The sequence below is a fragment of the Chlamydotis macqueenii genome, chromosome 1, assembly GCF_036417535.1.
Source record: "Chlamydotis macqueenii isolate bChlMac1 chromosome 1, bChlMac1.mat, whole genome shotgun sequence".
Lineage (NCBI taxonomy): Eukaryota > Metazoa > Chordata > Aves > Otidiformes > Otididae > Chlamydotis > Chlamydotis macqueenii.
In genome coordinates, this window is record NC_141556.1 from 209136291 (window position 1) to 209158036 (window position 21746).

General features: G+C 39.1%; 1 protein-coding gene across 3 annotated transcripts in view; it reads right to left on the bottom strand.

Annotated features, from left to right (window-relative positions):
• Positions 1-21746, bottom strand: part of SYTL2 (synaptotagmin like 2) — a 63083-nt gene that overhangs the window by 775 nt on the left and 40562 nt on the right. The window contains exons 6-19 of one of the 3 annotated variants that reach the window (XM_086739692.1): positions 20516-20615; positions 18622-19461; positions 17848-17919; positions 12353-12454; positions 11286-11339; positions 10062-10109; positions 8877-8971; positions 6754-6873; positions 5635-5804; positions 4933-5035; positions 4342-4512; positions 3143-3221; positions 2140-2239; positions 1178-1383 (exon numbers count right to left, since the gene is read on the bottom strand). In XM_086739692.1, the coding sequence (XP_086595818.1) occupies positions 1178-1383; positions 2140-2239; positions 3143-3221; positions 4342-4512; positions 4933-5035; positions 5635-5804; positions 6754-6873; positions 8877-8971; positions 10062-10109; positions 11286-11339; positions 12353-12454; positions 17848-17919; positions 18622-19461; positions 20516-20615 (2260 nt within the window). Of the gene's footprint in view, positions 1-1177; positions 1384-2139; positions 2240-3142; positions 3222-4341; positions 4513-4932; positions 5036-5634; positions 5805-6753; positions 6874-8876; positions 8972-10061; positions 10113-11285; positions 11340-12352; positions 12455-13902; positions 17920-18621; positions 19462-20515; positions 20616-21746 lie in introns of those variants that run through there. The other 2 variants (XM_086739690.1, XM_086739691.1) reach the window with 2 other exon arrangements.

Consider the following 21746-nt stretch of genomic DNA (forward strand, 5'->3'; position numbering starts at 1 on the left):
TCACCAATACTTCTCAGCTAAATCATATCCCTCAACACAACATCCAAACGTTTCTTGAACACCCCCATGGTCGGTGACTCCACCACCTCCCTGGGCAGTGCATTCCAGTGCCTGACTACCCTTTCCGAGAAGTAATATTTCCTAATGTCCAGCCTGAATCTCCCCTGGCGCAGCTTGAAACCATTGCCTCTAGTTCTATCACTGTCTACACGAGAGAAAAGGCCGACCCCTAGCTCACTACAACCTCCCTTCAGGAAGTTAACAGAATCACAGAACATCTCTGTCAAATACAATTAACGACAGTTTCACAGGGAAACTTTGGCATCTTTCTCCAGGTTTTTTTCCCTATCCTTAGTTTTTTGGGGTTTTTTTGGGGGGGGGGGCGGGGGGGGGTTGGTTTTTTTTGGTCACAGTCCCAAGGAAAGATGTATGAGCAATTAACACCTGAGAGGGTTTAAGAATAGAACAGGACACTGATTTTTGTACTGAAATACAGTCTTGGATCCTCAAATTGAGGATTGGGAATTCAAATTGAGTTTTACTATCCTTGTTTGTATTTTAGGCTGTTCTGGTGAACCATGCAAGAAGTTCATGTGGGAAAAGTAAACTTTTTTCTTGCATTTGCTTGAAAAGACTGCAAAAACATCCTCCCCTCAGACCAGAGAGGACAATGGAAAGGACAAGTATAATGACAGGGAGAACATACAGTTCTTCTATCTGCACATTTTATATTGCCCTTAGGCTAAAAACTTGTTTGCATTTTTAAGTTTTCCTATCCAATGTCTTCAAATCTTATCATGCATTCCTAATCTTTCCTTTTATCCCCACCCAATACTGTCTTTACGCCACATACCTTGGTTTTGCATGTGTAAGTTTGTAAGATGTTACCAACATTTTGGGCACAGGAATAGCCTATTCCTGTACTTCAAACAGTACCAGATACAATGTATGGCCAGGCAAAGGGTTTATTCCTAATATTTCTCCTTACTTGTCAGTCATCCTAACCCTCATAACACTACTGTTGTTTTACTGCTGAACATAGGTAAGTTACTGAATGAAAGTCTTCAGTAAATAAATAACTGAAAGGCTGTTCAGTGATCTCTGCAAAAAGAGAAGAAATGGAAAAAAGAAAAGACTATTCTGTAAGTTAAGGATTAATCTGTTCATTGTCCAGTACCTGTTCCAAGGCCTATCCTGAGACCTCCCAGAAAGTGGTTGGCAAGTTTGTTGTGATCCCAGACTGTGAGTTCTATGCAGGCTTCTCTCAAATCTTCTGGTCTAAAGCCATCGTAGACCATGGTGTGGTTGAATACTGGGTTTGTAGTTTTTGACACTGTTCTTGTTTTCTGGCGACTTTTTCTGCTAGTATCTGGAAGGACAGTACTTCAGAAAGGAAAAGCATTGTCAGTTCACACTTGCACAGCACAGCCTGCTTTAAACATTCTGAACTGATTAAAAACTACTGATTCACGCTGACTTCGCACATTAGAATACGGCTGAAGATAAGATGCTTTAGCATCATGGAGATGAAGTCAAAGGTGATATTCTCAGTCTCTTCCAATAAATACTGGCAGCATGTGTCCACCCTCGTGCTTCAGAGGATGGAAGGGATGGAGAAGTCAGGTGGGGAAGAGACACAAGTGAATTTTTTTGCTGTATTATCACTAAATGAAGCTGAAACCTTTTTGTTGCTGCCAGAGATTTCCCAACCATCTTGTTATTCTTGTCTCTTTACATTTTTTGTCTGTTTGTGAAAAGGAAGGAGGAAGAAATACCTCTATGCTTCTCACTCCTGTCTCCTCCCACGATTTGCTAAGCTAACCTGTACTCTCACACAAACATGCTTTGTTTAAATGCAGATAAAAGCAGGCACAATTTTTACTAGCACTTCCACCAAGCAGCCGAGCAGACAAAACGAAAGAGTAGCGACTACGCAGGAAGTTCTCCCAGGATGTTTTACTCAGCAGTATACACTTGACGTTGTAAGCCCTGCAGTGCACTCTGCATTACAACAAAGGAGAACCAGAAAGTAATTAGGTGGTTTTTAATTTGAACGTAGAAGAATGAAGATAAGATCAGAAAGCACAACAGCAGCATTATTAGGCCACCGTGTCCGACGGCTTCAGCCACAGTTCTTACCACTTAATGAAAGAGTTGAGCCTGTTGCCTCGCAGAAGAGGAAGGTTATAGCATTCTTTCACCCAGATGTGGACCTCGCCAGTAGACACAGTCTTCTTTCCTGTAAAAATAAATAAAATAAAATATCTGATTAAGCCTTGTAGATCCCTTTTGAAGGTAATTTCTGTGATGCAGCAGTTCCTGCCCATTGGCAGAGGTGATACTCAGCTTAGGCTCTCGTTATCTCCCATCCTAATTCCACATCCCTCTCTACTCTTGAAGCCGCAATCATCATCCCATCAAAGTACTGGAAGATCACATCACATCTGTATTCCCACAGGGACTTTTTTTCCTGTTATAGCTAAACAAACACATGCTACCGGTCTTCTCTTTCTAAGCCTCCTAGATAAAGAGATCGGCTTGTCTTCAGTCTGTGTGATGTTAGCATTTATAGCTCCTCTGTGCTCTTAATATGTTTGATTCTTGTTGACCGACTGGATTAAAGACCTGACTTGGCTTCGCTGTCAGATCAGCCAGTTATCAGCTGCCAGACAAGAATAAACCAAACAGATCATACCGCTATAAATGGCTGCATTCTAAGTACTCATTGCTATCTTCTACTTCTAATATTGCTTGAATTTAGTGTGTTGTCGTTGTTTATTTAGCATATCACAGTACCTGCCTGATGATTTATAATCTCTAAAATTTTTTTAGTGAGAAAGCAGAACTTTGTCACACATAGACTGCATTACAAATCTAAGATCGTATCAATCAGGTAATTTCTGCTGTAGTAATATTAAAAACAACAAAAGATCCTAAAGTGATCTCGAGATCCTAAACTGAATTAATGACCAGGGTGACTTAATCTTCTAGAAAAAAAAAAAAAAAAAAACCTTACTTTTCTGTTATGGTATCTGAATTGGCTGAAAATCATTAAACAGCTTATTTAAAAAAAAAAAAAAAAAAACCCACCAAACAAAAACCCCAAAGACCTCACAAAGGCAAAGAGAGAAGCAATGCCTACCTCCAACAGGGTGTGGGACATACTGGAGGGCTAGTTTCATCTCCCCTCTGTTTTCCAGCTCCAGAGCCATTGTTGAAGTCTGAAATTTAAGAAAAAAAAACCCCACAAATCTCAAACCTTGCAGTTCACACACAGAGTTTACCATGCAAAGTTTTCCACTGGAACAAGCTTGACTTCTACATGACACAAGTTTTTTTTCCTTGTTTCCTTATCCATTAATTTTCCTTCAGTTTACAGGGCATGAGAGATTTTAGGGCAAGTTTAACCACTTGACAGCACCTCAGATATATAGCTCTTCCACCAAAGCAAGAAACAAGACCCAGGAGAGGCCAGAAGGTTTTGAGAACCCATCTCTTCCACTGTTGTGCCCTCATTTAAAACTAGAAAATATGCTCTTTCAATCAGAAAACTTACTCTTAGTGAAACAGAAAGTGTACTTGAATAAACTTACTTCTGTAGGAATGTTTTGATCTAAAAATCAGCCTCAACAAGTTATGTTGCAAAAAGGCACAAGAATACATCACTGCTTCATAAAGCCATGGACCATCTGTAGATGGAACATGGAACTTGATGACATTTGGTTACATTTATCTACCCAGAGCAATTTTAAAGTCAGTCGAATTACACTAAATACCACCATGACATTCCTATTTTGTTCTACAAAATATAAAACTTTGAATTGAGCTAATTTTTGAATGAACTCATGAAGTAAATTGGGGGGGGAAGAGAAAAAATAAAAAGAGAGGGGAAAACACCATCAAAAGAAACCAGAACCTCTGGCAGTGGCTTAGCTAAAAGTTTAGATTTTGGCTGAAACCCATTAACAAACAAGAGGACATGGAAGTCACAGTTACATCTGATATTAAAAGATTGCTGCGCTTGCTCCACATTCTCACTAGGTTTACTTCATATTCAGGGAACAAGTGCCTTCAGTTATCTGTCGCAGCAAAAATACCTTGAAATTCCTACTCCTTAGACTATGAGAAAGTTTTTCCTACTACAATAGCTAGCTACTTACTAGACTAATAGAAACCTCAGAACTGTATGTTCCATTACCAGTAAAGAGGTTATTTATGATGAAAACCAACACGAAAACCACAGAACACACATGACCAGGCCTAAATAAATACTGGCTTGGTTTTGCACTTACACAGTGGAAAATACCAAACAAAACAGCTAAGCCACCCTTAGTAACCTACCCTTGGCTTGAGTGGAAACCAGTTGATCTGCTTGTTTGATTTATCATTCCAGTCCCAGGTTCCTAAGTCCAGTTCCACTTCACCAAGGAAGCTATTCCTCCCAAAGGTATCGTTGTGCCAGACAGAGATATTAAGGCTTTGGTTCTTTAGGAGCTCCTTCTCAATTTTGTACTGTCAGGAAGAAGAAATGAGAGAAAAGTTAAAACAAGCTGGATTTTCATCGATGTTGTGTCTGAAAGTGATAAGGTTAGAGAAAAATTTGTCCTGGTTTATATATCCATAACGGCTCACATCTTCATCTCAAAGCAAAACTCTTCATGTTTTACTTTTTATTTTAAGCTTAAGTTCATATTCAGCTTGTGTTTGTTTGCAAGAACTATACAGCAATCAGAGTTCTCAATGCTGTATCTGGAGCACGCTGTAGAGTTAACCTGTCCATGGAAGGGCATAGGTGCTTCTACGGAGCAATCCGTCTCATCCTAACGCAGACATCTCTTTTGAGAGCATCTGGACCTGTGCCTAAACATTAAGGTTCCTCATACTTCATGCATGCATGCAGTATTTCACATTTAGTAACAGTTTGATAAATACCCGCAGTATTTCATTATAGACTGGATTAAAAGTTTTCTTTTTCACAGAGGTCTTCCGTTTGCCCAGCTTGTATTTCTCTGGAAGCAGGTAAGTCTTTACATACCTAAAATTTAAACAGACTGGTAAGAAGAGCAAGGCAACACTCCTTCCAACTTGCCCTTCCAAAATACACAAGTATTTACTTATAAAATAAAATAAATCCACCTAACTGCCCGCTATGTTGTTCAGCTTGTTACATTTAAGAAATGGAACAGCAGCGGTGAAATATAATAATAGTTTCCAAAGTAGGACATTAACCTCCTCCTACCAGGGGGAAATCTGTTGAAATGTCTCCTCAACACGTACAAATACAGACTATTTAACGATAGTATGCCTAGATATCATATTTATAGGCTCTAATCCTATTGAAAATCTACCAAAGCAGGATTGACCATCTGGGAAGTTGAATTTTAATACAGAGTTTCATATTAAAAGTTTAATCTTGCCATGTTAGTAGGGTATGTACCATTTTATAGTGGCAATTCTGTATCCAGTTCAGAGGGGAAAACCATGCAGAGCATGTTATAGCTTCTTCATTTTTTTATTTGGTTGTTTACTCCAACAGGTTATAGAGATTGCGAAAAAACCCACACCACATCAGTATTCATTTTTACATTAAAAGAAAAACTTCCATTAGGAAATAAATAAATTTTCTGTACTTACGGGTCTGAACGCTGTCGCTTAACATCTGCCACTGCCAAGTCTTTACACTGGCAAATAAAAATGTGGAGCTCGTTCAGCTGTTCCACATAATCGATAGCAAACTGAATGTTCCCCTTGACATCAACGTTGCCAAAGTCTGCACTATAGATGCTCATTAGGCTTCCGCTTACCTGTATCGTACAAGAAGAGAAAAAATTTCCAGGCATTGCATTTCACCAGATTCCTCAAGATTAAGGTACAAGTTATGCTCAGAATTCAGAGAGTAAAGAAGTCAGCTGTGTCCTTTTAGATCTAATAAAAAGTGCAATGGACACTACTATAGAAGCTTCTCAGCAAGCAGGTTAACAGAAGAAAGTTATTTGCAAATCAAAGGCATTAGGCCAAGTTTTCTACAAAAAAAAAAAAATCTGAATGTGTTTATTGCATTGAGATAGAAGAAAGAAATTGTTAGAATGCTATAGATCTGGAGATTGCCTGTGATCAGATCCTTGAAATATTACTTATACAGCTCTTCAGCTGATCTTCCTTGCAGAAAGCAGAGTCTAAGAGTTTAGGACAGCAGGCCTTCTGAAAACAGCGCCAAAAAGATTAGTGACAAAGTCTGCGGTTGAATTAGATGACTACACAAAACATACTTGAAAATTAAACCCTACACAGGTAGAAAGAGAATGATGTACAATTTTTTTTTTTTAATCTCAGTATCCTGAGATTCTATGGAACAAATTCTGTGTCTTTCACTTATTTCTCCTCCAGTCCCCCCTTCTCCTTTTCTAAGCATTTCTTCCATATACATTTATCCCTAATTTCAGCTACGAATGCAAGCTCCTAGGGCGAGTCCCCTCTTTTTTTCAGCATTTATAGGGGTATGCCGCACAATGGAGCCCTGACCAGGCTCCAATATATTACTAGAAAACAAGAAAAAGTAAATCCGGTTTTAGTCTGGTTTTTTTTTTTTTTTTTCAGTCAATTCCATGCAAGGGTTCACATAACAGAGAGGGAAGGAAGAAGACAGAAGATGCCAAGGGAAGAAATATAAGAGGAATAAGAAGGGAGCCGAAACAACACTGAAGAGATTAGCAAAAGCGAAGTGCCATTAAAACAAGGCTTTGGTTTACATACAGAGGATAAGGAGGCCATGCCAGAAGAGCCACTAAGATTGGTTACAGAGCTGGGACTCTTCTTGATTCTGCCAAGGGGATAACTGCTTTCTGATGTTGTATCTGTCTCTCTGTCATCACTCTACAAAAACATCACAGAAAGAAAGTCTGTGTAGGCTCTTTATAGTCACAAGGAACATTAAGAAACAACAAACAGAATTTTAATGCAGATTGGGACTCAGTCAAAACCTGAATTTAAATCCCCTTGTAGTGCAACATGAATGATTAATATTTCTTAAATTAGGTCATGCACTTAAAAAAAAAAGTTGAAAGGGAATTTTTCTGATGTAAAGCTTACACTGACATTTTTTTAAAGCAGTAATATAACCAGGTTTTTTGGTTGGTTTAAAATCTCTGATAGCAATGAAAAAGTACGAAGTTAACTTTATTGGAACAATTAAACTCAACTTATCTACTTCATTCTCTCATGCATAAACTTATGCAAGTGATAATGCTCAGGTCTTTTACCAGTCCCCTTCTGTTATATAGCGAACACTATCAATTCTGTAGGCTCTGTCCTGAAGGCAGTTAACTGGAAGGTAACATGCACAGGATACAGTGAATGGCTTTTTCAAAAAGCCTTCCTTGCAAGAGGGCAAAGTGTTATTTCCCTGCTGTATTCCACCTGTGAACAATTACAAGACTCCTCCCCTCCTTTACACAGTTTTGAATGTAAGGACTGCCTACCTAGGGCAAGGCTTCTTGAAAGGAGACTTTGTTTGGAAAGCGCTATTTGGGACTCTCCAGAATAAATCCAGGGAGTGAAGTAAGGGTTAAGCAGTGTGAATAATCAGTCCTGTTACCTGGACTTTTTGAAAGACGGGAAAATCCTAAGCCCTCTTGTAGAGGAAGGATATATGGTTTCCCCAAGACAATTTTAGCTGCTGCCCATACAGCAGGTCAACAGAAGAGATACAGGATTGAACCCAGGTCTGCTTACTTTCAACCCTGTCCTTAATTTACTCAAAGCCTGCTCTCTGGATAGGAACAGTCAAAGCTCTTCTTGTTGAAGTATGTGGCATGTCTGGAAGTTCAGAGACAAGGAATTAAGCACAGGGGTGACTGTGTGTCTCCAGAATGTACTACATGTGTGATCTTTTTTATTTACTGCCAAATATTAAAAAAAAAAAAAGGATACTGTAACTAATCAAAAGTAGAGAAGTTTTAATTTTTTAGTCTTCTATCTCTTTTAAGCAGAAGGAACAGACACTGGTATTCTAAGAGACAGATTTCTTTGGGTTTTTTCTTTAATTAGAAATGATGTTATTATCAGAATTCATAATTTTTACAATAATTCCAGAACTGAACTAGCACACAGAAATGAGTGTTAATACCACCATGACTACATGGTGTATACAACGCTTATTTGTAACCTGTTATTTCCACCAGATTTCTGTTATCAATTCATTAGTTTTGTGCTCCATATTGGCCAGATGGTACTTCAGTGATGATGAACTCCAAGACAGAACCAGCACATGGTATACATACATACTATTTTTATAGATATGCACTCTATCTGTGTAACTGATAACTCAAGACAGGATTGAGATTAATCATAATTTTAAAGATAATTTGGGGGGGGGGGGGAATAATAGATTTTTGTGCTGACAATTTCTTAGAATATAAATCTGAACCGTTCCCAAACCCTTTCTACTGTGACCAGTCCTTTGGCTTTCAAATATTTGCCAGACTGTTCCACTCAAAACCCACATGAGTAAACTTTTTAATTGGCTGAAAATAAAAAAAAAAAATTAAAAAAAAAAAATCTGTTAGTTTAAGTATAGAGATTGCCTTTGGGAATAACAGCAAGCGTTCACTATGCTTCCATCTCCTAGATAAAACATGCTCTGCATTTTGAGCTGTACAACAAGAATAAACCCCAAGTTACCAGATCAAAGCTTCTAAAAGGTTAATTAGCCACAGGTTGTTTGGGATCATCTGCTGATTGTTACAGCACAAGCTCAACTCCATGCCATGGCCCAACAGCAAACTGACATGGCAGACCCTGGAAAGCACTATTTGACAAATGCAAAATGCCACGGTAATCAAAAGTTTTAATTACAATATTTCAGAGATGGGACTTGCCTCTTCCTGTAGGAATGATGGTACTGACTTGCTCAGTCCTTTGAGTTTTTCAGGATTGGAAAATGGCTTGTCAGGCTGCGAAGGCACTGTGGAAACTGAAGAGCAGCAATTGAAAAGGTTTCAAAAATAAGTTTGTGTGTCAAAACAGTGAGATTCCGTAACAGGACATGGTTAGAAACAAACAGCTTCAGCTGAAACACATGCACATGCACAACCAGTTTACAACTTGGATGCAAGATTCCCCTTCGCCTCCCGCATACGACCCAGAGAAGCTATCATTAGGAAGGATAATCTGTTTTGACATCTCCTATAACACCGACCAAAGAACTTTGCCTGGCTGGAGCAGAAATGTTTACATTGCTTGTTGTGATGTACAAGCCTGGGTGCTGAAGAAAACATTTTCAGTTTACCTTCTAGATTTTCTTCTGAGAACAAGGAAGAGTGCACTCATGCACTAGCCACACCATCGTTTACATGAGAGTCATCATAAGGTTCTGGGTAAGAAGTTAGTGTACAAGCCAAGCTCTGTTCTATTTACTCAAATTTATGGCAATAATGGCAATAAGAACATTCGTTAAAATCAAGCAACTTTTAGACCTGAACAAAGAAGTTTCAAGTATTCCTAGTTATTTATAAGATGCACGTCTCACTAAAGATTCAGTCTTTTGCAGCATATCTCCAACTTTTGTACACCTCTACTGAACTTCCATGCTCTTTCACTGTACAGAGCTTAATTGCACAAGCCAGCTTTGCCAAAATCCAGTTAGCGGTAAGCCCACTTTTCTCAGAGTTTTCCATGCTCTAACCCCACTTACATTTAATCGCGCACTAAAGCTCTGTATCTTTGGACTGGATACACACCGAAATGCACCAATACTGAATATCGTATGACAGAGAATTATTTGGCCACAAAAAGCCAGAGGGGCACATATCTATTGCATAAAATGAAACACTGCACACGCGATGGGATTGTTTGCAAGGTGTGAGTTAGGCTTTTGCAAAGCTTTTGCTGTTGAAGCTCAAGAAGTGCTCAATGTATCAGTTACTATCAGTATGCAGTTAGATGCCATTTCCCCACTGATGTATAACTTGTTAGTTGTTAAATAAAAAAGATTTTTCATGTATTAGCTTAAGTATCAGTGGAGAAGTCTCCCCATTGTTTGCTGGAAGAATCCTATTACTCACTTCCTGCTGCATTTTCATTCCTCTCTTGATGCTGATCAGGTTTCGGACCTGCTCAGTATTGACAACAATCATTCAGAAGCACAAACAGCTTTGCAATGTTATAAATAGCATCAATATATTTTATATGTGGGATTTTTTTTTTTTTACTTCCCCAGATCCCACATGTTTCTATGTTTTGCATCGCTGTCCTGCTTCCAGGACCTGGGTCATAACAAAGGTAACACGAGTGTACAAGCTAAGCAAAGCAAAAAGATGAGTAATATTTTCAAGAGAATTTGCCTTATTCTGTCTGTACAGCTATCAGTTTGCCTCTGTCATTTTTTTCAAAACCTCACCCGATAAATTAACTCAGAAAACCTCCACCCTTTTCAGATAAGCAAAATGCAGGACAGTACTTAAGTCTTGTTAATTTACTGGACATCACATGCATCCTATAATGCTACAATCATCCTATTTACATGAGAGGCCACTAACAGGCAAAATGCTTTAAAGCATCTGAAACACCACAGTAAATGCAACTGTGCACAATCATTTTTTAAAACTCTAGTGCCCCACTGCAGTAAATAAAGAATTTTGTGTTACATTCCACCATATTCAATGTTATTCGATGGTTTTCTATTGTGTTTATCTTGACATGTTGTTGAGTAGGTTTGCTTTTATTTTGCTTAGATTTGGAATTTCTAAAGGCATACAGGAAAATTTAACAGTAAGGCATTTGTAGTGCACTAATGGGTTGATGATCTCAACAGCAGCTGATCTAGCAGTTCATCTATTGCTTAGAGTAATTCTACTTTGCTGGATTCAGACAGGGATTAGAAGAGGTTCCTCTTCAACTGATGCATTCTGAAGGGTGTTTTGCATGAGCAGAAGTCCTTGCATCTTATAGTGCAACAGATGAACAAACAAATTCAATATCTGCTTAGGCAAACTCTTTCAACTGAGCTGATGTTCAAAGCTCTCAATGATTTCAGTAACGGTTTCACAGGCTGAATGACCAAAGGCCAAAATAACAGACTGGTAGGCGGCACAGAGTTTCTACAGATACAGTAGGACATAACGTAAGAACAACACAACACAACAAAATTCTGCAAAAGCATTTAAGTCATGCTGAACTTAATCAAATCTAAAAGCGCAATGCAATTCTTGGTTTCAAAACTCCTTCAGTAGCAAACAGAGGCTATTGAAAAAACAGTAAGCTTCCATGCAAATGCAAAATATATTTACCATCTTCAGCACTAAGAGCTAATTCTTCCTTTGGATTATTTATTTTCCCTTTATCTGTACAGGAAAAAAGTAACACACAGTTAGAGACTCTGCTGTTCAGTATGATAAAATGGATGGCAGTGGTAATCACAGAATTAAGAGTAATGACAACAACAAAAAAAAAAAAAAAAAAAAACCAGCAGAGCCACAGAAATGGTTAAATCTGAGAGACATTTTCTACTTCACACGCTATTTCAAGGCTACATCCAAGCAGCAGTCATCTTGACACAGTTTCTGTGAGTGTGCTGTTGTAACGATGTTAGTGCATACCTAAAACCTAGAAACTAGTTAGAAGCGAGCAACAGCATGAGTAGTATTAGAAGAGTAGTTTGCCAACACCAGCCAACATCTTTCAAAATCGACACCTCCACACTTCAGTTCAGTTTACGTCTTCCCCATTAGACATGGGGTAAGCGCGAAAACATGGCGGGGCAGAGTAAAGTGAGACAGGAATAATAATTTTTAAAAAAATTAAGAGGCTACAGAGAATGAATTCAAAGTACAATCTTGTCTCCCTGTAAACTCACTTAAAGTGAGTTTGGTGTATTAACTGCTAGAGTACACAGATGAAACACTATTAAACTAAGGCAACTTTTTAATATTTCTTTTAATATAACTTTTTAATATTTTAATATTATGTCTACCAATTTGGCCCAAGCAAGCAGCCAGGAGAGAGCAGCAGTTGTTGCTCATTACGGATTTGGGTAGTTGCCAACACTTTAACTATTGAAAACTTCTTAACTCTCCAAGAAACAGTTCATCACTGATGAACATAGTGCATTTTTGGAAGATGTCTGCTTCATAGACCAGTGTTTCAAAATTAACACAAAGAACAGAAAACTAAACCGTATGAGAATAGAATTCAGGTTTAAGTACAAACTCCATACTGCTTCTCGACAAGCAAAGACAAAACCTGCTTCTCGACAAGCAAAGACAAAACCACTTTTTGGCAAAGCTGTATGGAGGCACAGCGTGAACACCTTTAAGCCAAACTGGGGGTGATGGGAGACACACAAGTTTGTGCTCACTTGAGGTAGCTGATGGAATGTCCTCTAGACTTTTGGAAGGCATTTTCCTATCTGCACTCCTTTTCAGAGCCATCAAAACAGGGTTTAATTCTTCTTCTGAACCTGTTACGAGACAAAACAGATGAACACTGCACACACAGACATGCCATTTAACTAAGTCACTAAAAAAAACAACCACTGATTTCTCACGAGAATCTATTCTGACCTTTAGCCAAGACAGCGGACATTCAATGAAAATACAAAATAAATCTGACATTTATTTTGTTTATTTAAATGTCCATCTGCTCTCTCTAAATTATCTCAGTCATCAGCAGAGAGAGGCAGGTTGGCTGATTTCCCCTTTGTAGGTATCACTGTCTGTACTGACTAATAAGGAGGTTTAGGGCAAGCATTAATTGTCTTAATTGTCCAAGAACAACATAGGGTAAACTCAGACTTCAGCCATTTTGTAGCCATCTTGTTATGAATCAGCATTAAAAAGTTAACAGCTTTGGTTTTTCCTTCTGCGTAAACTTGTCCATTATATTTTCTCCCCAGTGAAAGTCACTTTGTTTCAATACTTGAGCAATTACTGCAGAGAGATTCATATCCCTCAAATCATGCGTTGTCTCAGAATCAAGACAGACCTAGCTCCCTCGGAAACCTTTAAGACTCCCTCCCTTCCCTAGCTCACTTTCCTCCTCATCAGCCAATCAACCAGGCCTTACAGACAGTAACACCGTAATTATGGGTAAAACCAAATTATGTTTCATTTTTTTTTCTCGTTTTTCTTGAGTTTTCACCGATTTCCATTAAAATCTCACTTTTAAAATAACCTCAAGAGTAAGTTAGCAAGTACTGGAAACTTCACATACTTCTCAGATTCTCCAGGTGCAGAAAACATTCCCAGGCTCTCACGAGCAAATTAAAAAAGTTAAATTATCTCCTCTACCTTAAGCTCTTTGACGACTATCATACACTATACATTGACTAGAGCTGCCATTCAACCACCTAAGGGAACCCTGTTAAACAGAGCACTTCATTTATATGGCCACTTTCTAGTGCAACAGGCAACAACGTTAAATTAAACGGCAGAGTACTGGTATTCTTTATATCTTGGATATCTTTATATCCAGCCATTCCACTGATAAGTATATTTACCTTTGAAGACTAACTAGTCAAACTAAAGAATGAACTCAGTCAGCCACAGATTTTTTTTTTCCCCCCTCTTTTAATCCAGGATTTTTTAAAAGAAGTACCAGGTTCTGAGTGTTACAAGGTTGTTAATTTGAACACGATATCACAGGGGAGAAAGAAAGGAGTAAATCTGATGCTAAACTGCCCTTACCGAAAAGGCTTATCCAAATATAATATGTGTTTGTCAAACACTTTCCAATTAAAGGATTAATAAGTTCTTCCTATCCTTCCCAAACAAATATGCAAAGCATTCAATTAAAAAATAAGTATCACACAGACTCTTGGTTAACATATTGCAAGTTGGCTACCAAAAAAAAAATTGTAGCCATATTTAACAACCCCGCACCATGAATTTTAGAAATCAAACAGCTCACGAATTGAACTTCCGGTTCCAGAGTGGTAATCAGAGTTTTCATCTGAAAACCTGGATCCCAAATTTGAGCCATCCCCTTCCTCTTCATCATTATCCTCATGCTGAGATGTCAGACAGAGTTGAGCTCCTTCTGGCTGGAGGAAGTTGCTCTCATCTTCAAGTGGTGTGCTTGTTCTTCGGAATTTCAAGAGTGCTTCAAATTCTGAATTACTTTCAGAGGCATCCAAGGATGTGCTTTCATCTCTCCTTCCTTTTTTGTTTATCTTGAATGTCTTGATTGCAGTCATATTGGTCTCTCCTCTCAATGGAGAAAAATCAACTGGAGCCACGTTTCTCTTTCCTATTTTATTAGCTTCAATTTCACTTACGGCAAGATCATTTACTGAAGTTTTGATATTTTGTTCTGGAGCTCCCCCTTCGATAGGTGTCTTCATCTGTGTATGATAACTACTTAAAGCATTATATGGCTGTGACATTGCCATAAATAGGGTCTCTTTTTGTGATGGAAGCATATGATCCCCAAACTTGTCTTGTTTATGTAACTCTTTGGATATTGGAGAGGAAACTTCAGCTGCTTCTTGAATAAGTTTTTCTAAAGAGTTACTGAATTCACTGAATTTTGCAATATTTGAAACAGAAGTTTTTTCTATTGTTTCTTGTATTTCTTGAGGATCATCTCTCTCTTGATAGGGAGCACGCATACTTTGACTAGTCTGTACTTTACCTTGCATTTTCTTATCCATATTTTTCAGCACAGAAGCTGGTGGTTCAGAGACCTCTTTTGGTAGCTTTTGCAAATTAACGTCAAATCTTCCATATTCGGCCTTGGACACTGCAGATCTTTCTATGTTCTCATCAATTTCCTGCAGCAGCTCTCCACCATGCTCATCAGTCATGCTTCTAATTTCCATCTCGGCAGTCATCCGTACTGTGCTGTCAGAACATTTTGCTTTGGGAGGTGGTGTTTCAGAGGCCTCCTTCAGCAGCTTCTCTAAAGCAGAACTCACGCCACTGACCCTGGATGGGGCAACAGACTTTTCTATGGTCTCAACAATTTCCTGTAGCAACTCTCCACCATGCTCATCAGTCATGCTTTTACCTTCCATCTCAGCAATCATCCGTACTGTGCTGCCAGCACGTTTTGTTTTGGGAGGTGGCGTTTCAGAGGCTTCTTTCAGCAGCTTCTCTAAAGCAAAACTCATGCCACTGACCCTGGATGGAGCAGTAGACTTTTCTATGGTCTCACCAATTTCCTGTAGCAACTCTCCACCATGCTCATTGGCCATGCTTCTAATTTCCATCTCAGCAGCCCTCCGTACTGTCCTGTCAACACATTTTGGTTTGGGAGGTGGTGTTTCAGAGGCCTCCTTCAGCAGCTTCTCTAAAGCAGAACTCACACCACTGGCCTTGGATGGGGCAACAGACTTTTCTATGGTCTCAACAATCTCCCACGGTGACTCACCACCATGCTCATCAGTCACGCTTCTAACTTCCATCTCAGCAGTCCTTTGTAGTGTGTTGTCAATACGTTTTGGTTTAGGAGGTGGCATTTCAGAGGCCTCCTTCAGCAGCTTCTCTAAAGCAGAACTCACGCCACTGACCCTGGATGGAGCAATAGACTTTTCTATGGTCTCAACAATTTCCTGTAGCAACTCTCCACCATGCTCATCAGTCACGCTTTTACCTTCCGTCTCAGCAATCATCCGTACTGTGCTGTCAGCACGTTTTGGTTTGGGAGGTGGCATTTCAGAGGCCTCTGTCAGCAGCTTCTCTAAAGCAGAACTCAAGTCGCTGGCCTTGGATGGGGCAACAGACTTTTCTATGATCTCTTTGGCCTCTTCAGGCTGAGCAGTATCTTCCTGGCATGTTGATTCTATACTACAGTTGGTTTGTGATTCACTATTTGTGTCATCAGATGTTTTCATTCCCACCCATCTATGTTCAGAAGGCTGAAATGCAAAGGTTTCTCTGAACAGGTTCTGCAAACCAGCTTGAGGCCCCCAAGAACCCTCAAGAGTATCATCCTTGTGTGCTGCCTGATGTCGTAGACAGAAAGGTTCAAATTCCCTGAATAGTTTCCTGAGGCTTTTTTTATTTTCGTGTTCATGTGTTGATGGCACATTCACTTTTCCCGTGCTTTTGCCCATTTCTTTGTTTTGATCAGCAGGAGAAATCTCATGGCTCTGTTCTGCTGTTCTTTCAAAGACCTTGCACTGATTTGAGGGAACAGTTGCCCCTTTCATAATGTTTTCTTTTAGGTACAAACTAGATGACATCTCAGGGGCTCCCTTTTCCAACTTCTTTAGGCCTAATTTAAATATATCAAGCTCAGCTTCCTCATCAGGAAGGCTGACATCTAATGGAGTAGTCTTGTTCTCCACTTTTTCTACAGGTGAACATAGCCAGTCATCTACTGCTGTCTTCTTTAAAGCATCTTTATCACCAGGTGATTGCAGAAACTGCAAGGAAACATGATGTTCTTTTGATGAAACAACACTTTTTTCTACACATTCTTTAACTTCTTGCTCTGGAAGATCCATCTGTTCCTGGGGTTTTGAGATAACTGGTTTTCTGTCCAGCTGGACAGAGTCTGTATTTTTTGTGTGTGTCACATTCAGGCCTTTCAGGGTAGGAGATCCTAGAGGCAGTTCACATACCACAGAATCTGGTTTCTGTGATTTTTCTCTCTCAGATGTTTGGATTGAATGTTTTGTCTGTTGTTGAATTAACTCTTGCTTGTTCACATTACCTCTGCCTTTATCTTCTTCCGATTTTCTTGAACTAGCATTATTCGGCAACAAAACATCTCTCCTATCAATGCTACTCTGTAATTTAACTCTGGTATCCCAGAAATTTCGCAAACTCTGGAACTGTGAAGGATCTGAAATTTGATTCTTGGACTTTTCACTCATTTTTTCTTTTAAAGACAAAACCTGGAAGCTGGGCTTCTGTTGGGAACAAGCAGCAATTTTTCCTTTAAGTGTTTCCTTCTCATTTTTGTCTTTGCTTTCTGGGAAAGCTAAAGTGGCATCAACACTTGGCTGCAAGTTACTAGCTTTTGGCAATTCTGTGAATTCATGAACTTTAACAGCAGATGGAAGTGTTCTTTCTGGCTTTTCAACTGCATGGCCTGGTCCAAACTCAAAAGAGTTTTGATGTTCATTTCTTGAAGCCTGGCTTGCACAACTTAATTCAGCATTTCTTAACATATTCTCGCTTTGATCTTCTAATCTACTAGGTAGGTATACTGCAGTTGGTTTTATTTTGTCACTTTCTCTGAGCCCTTTAAGTGCACTGCCACCTGACGCATTAGTATTGATATTAACTTCTTTCTCTCCATCCCTAGAGATAGTTTTATCCCTTTCCCAGAATGCTCTGATCTCCCTTATTCTTCTTTTTTCTTGCATTGCCTTCTCCGATTCAAATTTCTGAGCTGGTAGCTTGTGTTCTTGATGTTCCAAGAGATTTGATTTTTTATGTTGTTGCCTGATTTCTTGACCACGTTCTTTTTCTTCAATGCTTGTACAGTCAAATTCAGTTAGCGACTTGTCATTTTGCTCCTCATTCTCTTCCCCTTTCTTAGATTTCACCCTTTCTTTTATCAGCTGTATATCTTCGGAAATAAATGATGTCAGTGAAATACTGTTCTGTTGTTTAATCTTTCTAAAAGGTAACTCTTCCGTAACTTCTGTTTTTCCATCCATGCTAGGCCCACTGTGTTCTACAGGAAGAACTCCTGTTTTGGTTGACAAGTCCACTTCCTCTCTGGGTTCCCTGCCTTGGGATCTAGCTGATACATGTTTCCTATCTTCAGTACCAGAACTTCTTTTAAACCAATCTAAAACTTTTGACACAGATTCATCGTCCATTTTCATGAGTTCATCAGCACGTTTGTCAGGCTTGAAAGTGGTTTTAGCATCTCGCTCCTCAACAAGATCAGGCTTACCTTGTTGAAGACTTGCAGAATTGGTATTTGACATCTCATGCACTTCTGTCTTAGTAGAAAGCTGATTTTCATCTACAATGTAAACAAACTTATCAGAGTTAGGAATCAGACACAAAACTCTACAAGTGTTCGATCTATCTTGAAAAAAAATCTCTCAGATTTTTTTTTAAATTGTTAGCAGAGAATAGAGTTCTATGTCCTTGTGTTTTTTGAAAGAACCATACTACAGGCAGTAAAGTGAAAAATAAATTCCTGCACCGAGATATCCAGAAGATTAATCATATTACTGTTCAGGGTTCAAGCAGGTAAGATTGGTTATCCCTGCTCCAAAGGAAATGGATACATTGAATCAGGGGTGACAACCCAGCATATTTGTGTTTAGTCCCATGAGGAAATCCCCAAGTCACAACTGGATTGCCACCAAGGACAGTTGAAAATTATTCCATTCCCGTGCAAACATATCTACCAGGTCTTACAGCAGGAATTTTATCCAAACGCCATCACTTCACCTTCATCATCCACAATAAAGGTGCCTATCCAGGCTCTGATCTTATTTTTAATTCTTAAGACTACCAATAGAATATAATCTAAAAAATATTTACTACATTGGACCACTAAAATAAAAAAAAAAAGTTATTTAGAATTTAATTCTACCATATATGTAGCACATTCCTAGTTGTTTCCTAGCTGTTAATTCTTAGATGCAAGTGATTTAAACATTAATATGTGCTATACATTATTACATTCTGTTTTTCACTCCTATTAATCTCTTACCAGTAAAGTTTTGGTGTGACTTTGATTCATGGCTCAAGAACTGGTTGGCTTTATTTTCACGTGTCTCATCAACACTCTGTTCATTATTGCTATTTGGCAGGATATTGTTGGAGGTCTTTGGTGGAGTTTCAAGTTTCTTAGGAGTAACTGTCTTTGTCTGCAAGGTTTCATTAACCGGGAAGACTGACCTGTTCGTGTCACAGGGACCAGATACTGACATATCATGTAAGCCATCTATTGTTTTTACTTGCAAAGCTGATGAATAGGTTCCCAAAGGCTTTACAGCATGACTTCCACTACTCTTTATTTCATCAGATTCTAACAAATCAAACTCTCCTTTTTCTCTACCATGGTGTAGCTGTGGGCTTTGCAGAGCTTCTCCTTTCCCTGTGCCAGATGAGAACCTCACTTGTTTTAGCTTTTCCAGTGAAATTTGTGTGGAGTCTTCCACTTCTTCCTTAAGAGAGTTCTTCTCAGCTTCTCCTTCAAAAATAGTTGCAGCAGGAAGAGGATTCTTTTTCTGAACATCTAACATCTGATTAACACGAATTTCTGAGTCAGTGGAACTTGAACTCGAACTGCGCTTCAGAATGCCCCTGGGTGGTGTAGCAATGCCATTAAACCTCTCCGTCCGTTTGGCTGGTTTTGGAACAGAGTCTTCCCTTTGTGCCACAGGATCTGTTGCTTTGTGAATTAATTTTCTAGCTTTTGGGACAGGACGCTTAACTGGTTCTTTCTGTGATTCATCAGTAGGTTCTGCAGAAGGCTTCTTACGTTTCTCCCCTTCATCATTTTGTAAGTTTGGCTTAGGCTGGCTCTCTTCTGAGAGTGACAAAATTTCTGTAAGACACACACAGAGAAGAAATCATGACTTTACGTGATATTCATATGCATAAACAGAGGGGTATGACAGTGCAGATCTAGAATGCAGTGATTATATTGGGTTATTAAAAACATATGCAATAAAACACAGGAGGAAATTCAACATAGATGCTGATTTCAATTGTATGTAACAGGGAGTTTTAACAGAGGAAAATCCTGCAGTTATTTCTTATTCTAGAAATATTAACTATTTGATGATTCCAAAGGTAGAGAGCACACCAAATTTTTGATCAGAGTTATTCCTGCAAGGAACAAACTTTGCAGGGAGGGGCACCTTTTGAATATGCATAGACCTCTTCAGGTTCAGAACATAAACAGCAACCTACAGAAATGGAAACAGGCTGTTTCTATGATTTCCACATTCATATGGAACAAGGTAAAATGCAGAAGCGATATCCTAGTAGGAAGATGACTTTTTAAAATTCCTAATGTGCAAGTCTCCCTTTTTTCCTGTTGGCAAGCTTCATAACAGGGACAGGAGAGTAATTTCCACATATGACCCTCTAAATTACAACTTCAAATGCCTGTATTGTGATATATCATCACTCATCTACTTGCTTGCGGATAATACTGCAGGAAAGGGAGTATTCAAAAATAAACAGGATTGAGAAAACAAAGGAAAAAAAAAACAAAGATCAAAGAGTTAGGCTGCTTCTGTTGAGCCAATAGCAGCAATGACTGGAAGGTCATAAAGACAGCTATGCCAAATTAAAGGAAATTTCTCTGTTCTCTTAAAGTAGTTCAGGATAACACAGCCCTCTTGGATGGAGTGCTTAATACTGACTAAACTGTGACTAAAAGAAAGGAAGCAAAAACCATTTGCTCACATAAACAGCCATTTCCTGAGAATATTCACATTTCACGTGGAGTTTGAAATGAACTAGTTGATAACTCCAAGTAGTTAAGACAAAACAGGTTTTGATACCTTACAAAGAGAAGCAATGAAAGTAAAAATAATTTCCATATAAACCACCGAGAAATTCACAGTCATATGCTAAAGAATTATATTTACCCTTATTTGATATCTGAGGTAGAATGGTTGATCTGTTTTCTGATTCCCCACTGTTCAAGTTATCACCTGCTGCAGTGGAATTAAATGGATTTCTCCTTTGCTAAAAAAAAAAATAAATAAATGAACATTATAATTACAGACAAACTGTTATATCAGTACAGTCTTGACAAAATAAGTGAAAGTGCAGTGATTTCCTTTGCCTCACTACCTTGCCAGCAAAGAATCTGGAAGCACACCTCTTAAATTGGATACATGACAAAAAACCTGAATATGAACCACAGAGGTATCAGAAATGCTAGCGATAGCCTCATCCTGCTCTTTTTGAAGTTACCAACAGCAGAGATAAGTCACCACTTAAAGACACTCAAAAATCCCAAGCTGTTGCAAGTTTAATAAGTTTATCTCTACTTCTATGACTTTAGAGATATTGGAACAGTGTAAGACAATTATTTTCAGTGGCTGAAGAGATTGGAAACAATGTCAAGCACAGATAGCCACTGATTATAGCTGTAACAGCACTTTATCACTGAAGTTGTAGTTTCTATTACCTCCTTCCAAAACAATAATACACACTTTTTTTTTCCCAACTTACTATCTTTCTTCCTCAAATCTTTAATTATCTTTACCACTTGTCATAGTTTAGCCCCGCTCGGGATCAGACTATGCAGTCTCTCTCTCACTCCCCCCACCCTCCAAGTGGTGGGAGAGATAATATAAGAAAAAGGCTCAAGGTTTGAGATAAGGACAGGGAGAGATCATTGTAATTACTGTTACAGGCAAAACAGACTCAACTTGGGGAAAATATTTGTTTATATTTAAAACCAGGGCAGGATAATGAGCAGGTGGACAGCCTGCTCCACCATGGGCTGCACCACGGGCTGCAGGGGAATCTCTGCCGGGAGCAGCATTACTGCTCCCCCTCCTTCTTCACTGACCTTGGCATCTGCAGCCGTTCCTCTCACAAGAAATTCTTCACAACGGGCTCAGGCAGACGCCTCTCAGGGTCTCTTCACATCTCATCTCCTCTCCACTTCTTGCAGCCGGGCTGGGCCAAGTTGGGCCCAGTCGGCCGCCCGGTGTGAGGCCAGAGGGTGAGGGCCGCAAGGCCCACAAGGCTCACGTCTCCCCCTCTCTGCCCCTGCTTGAGCTTCTTCACATCTTCCCCCCCTCACCGCCACCGGCCCCGTTTTTCCCCTTCTTAAATACGTTATCACAGAGGTGTTATCACAGA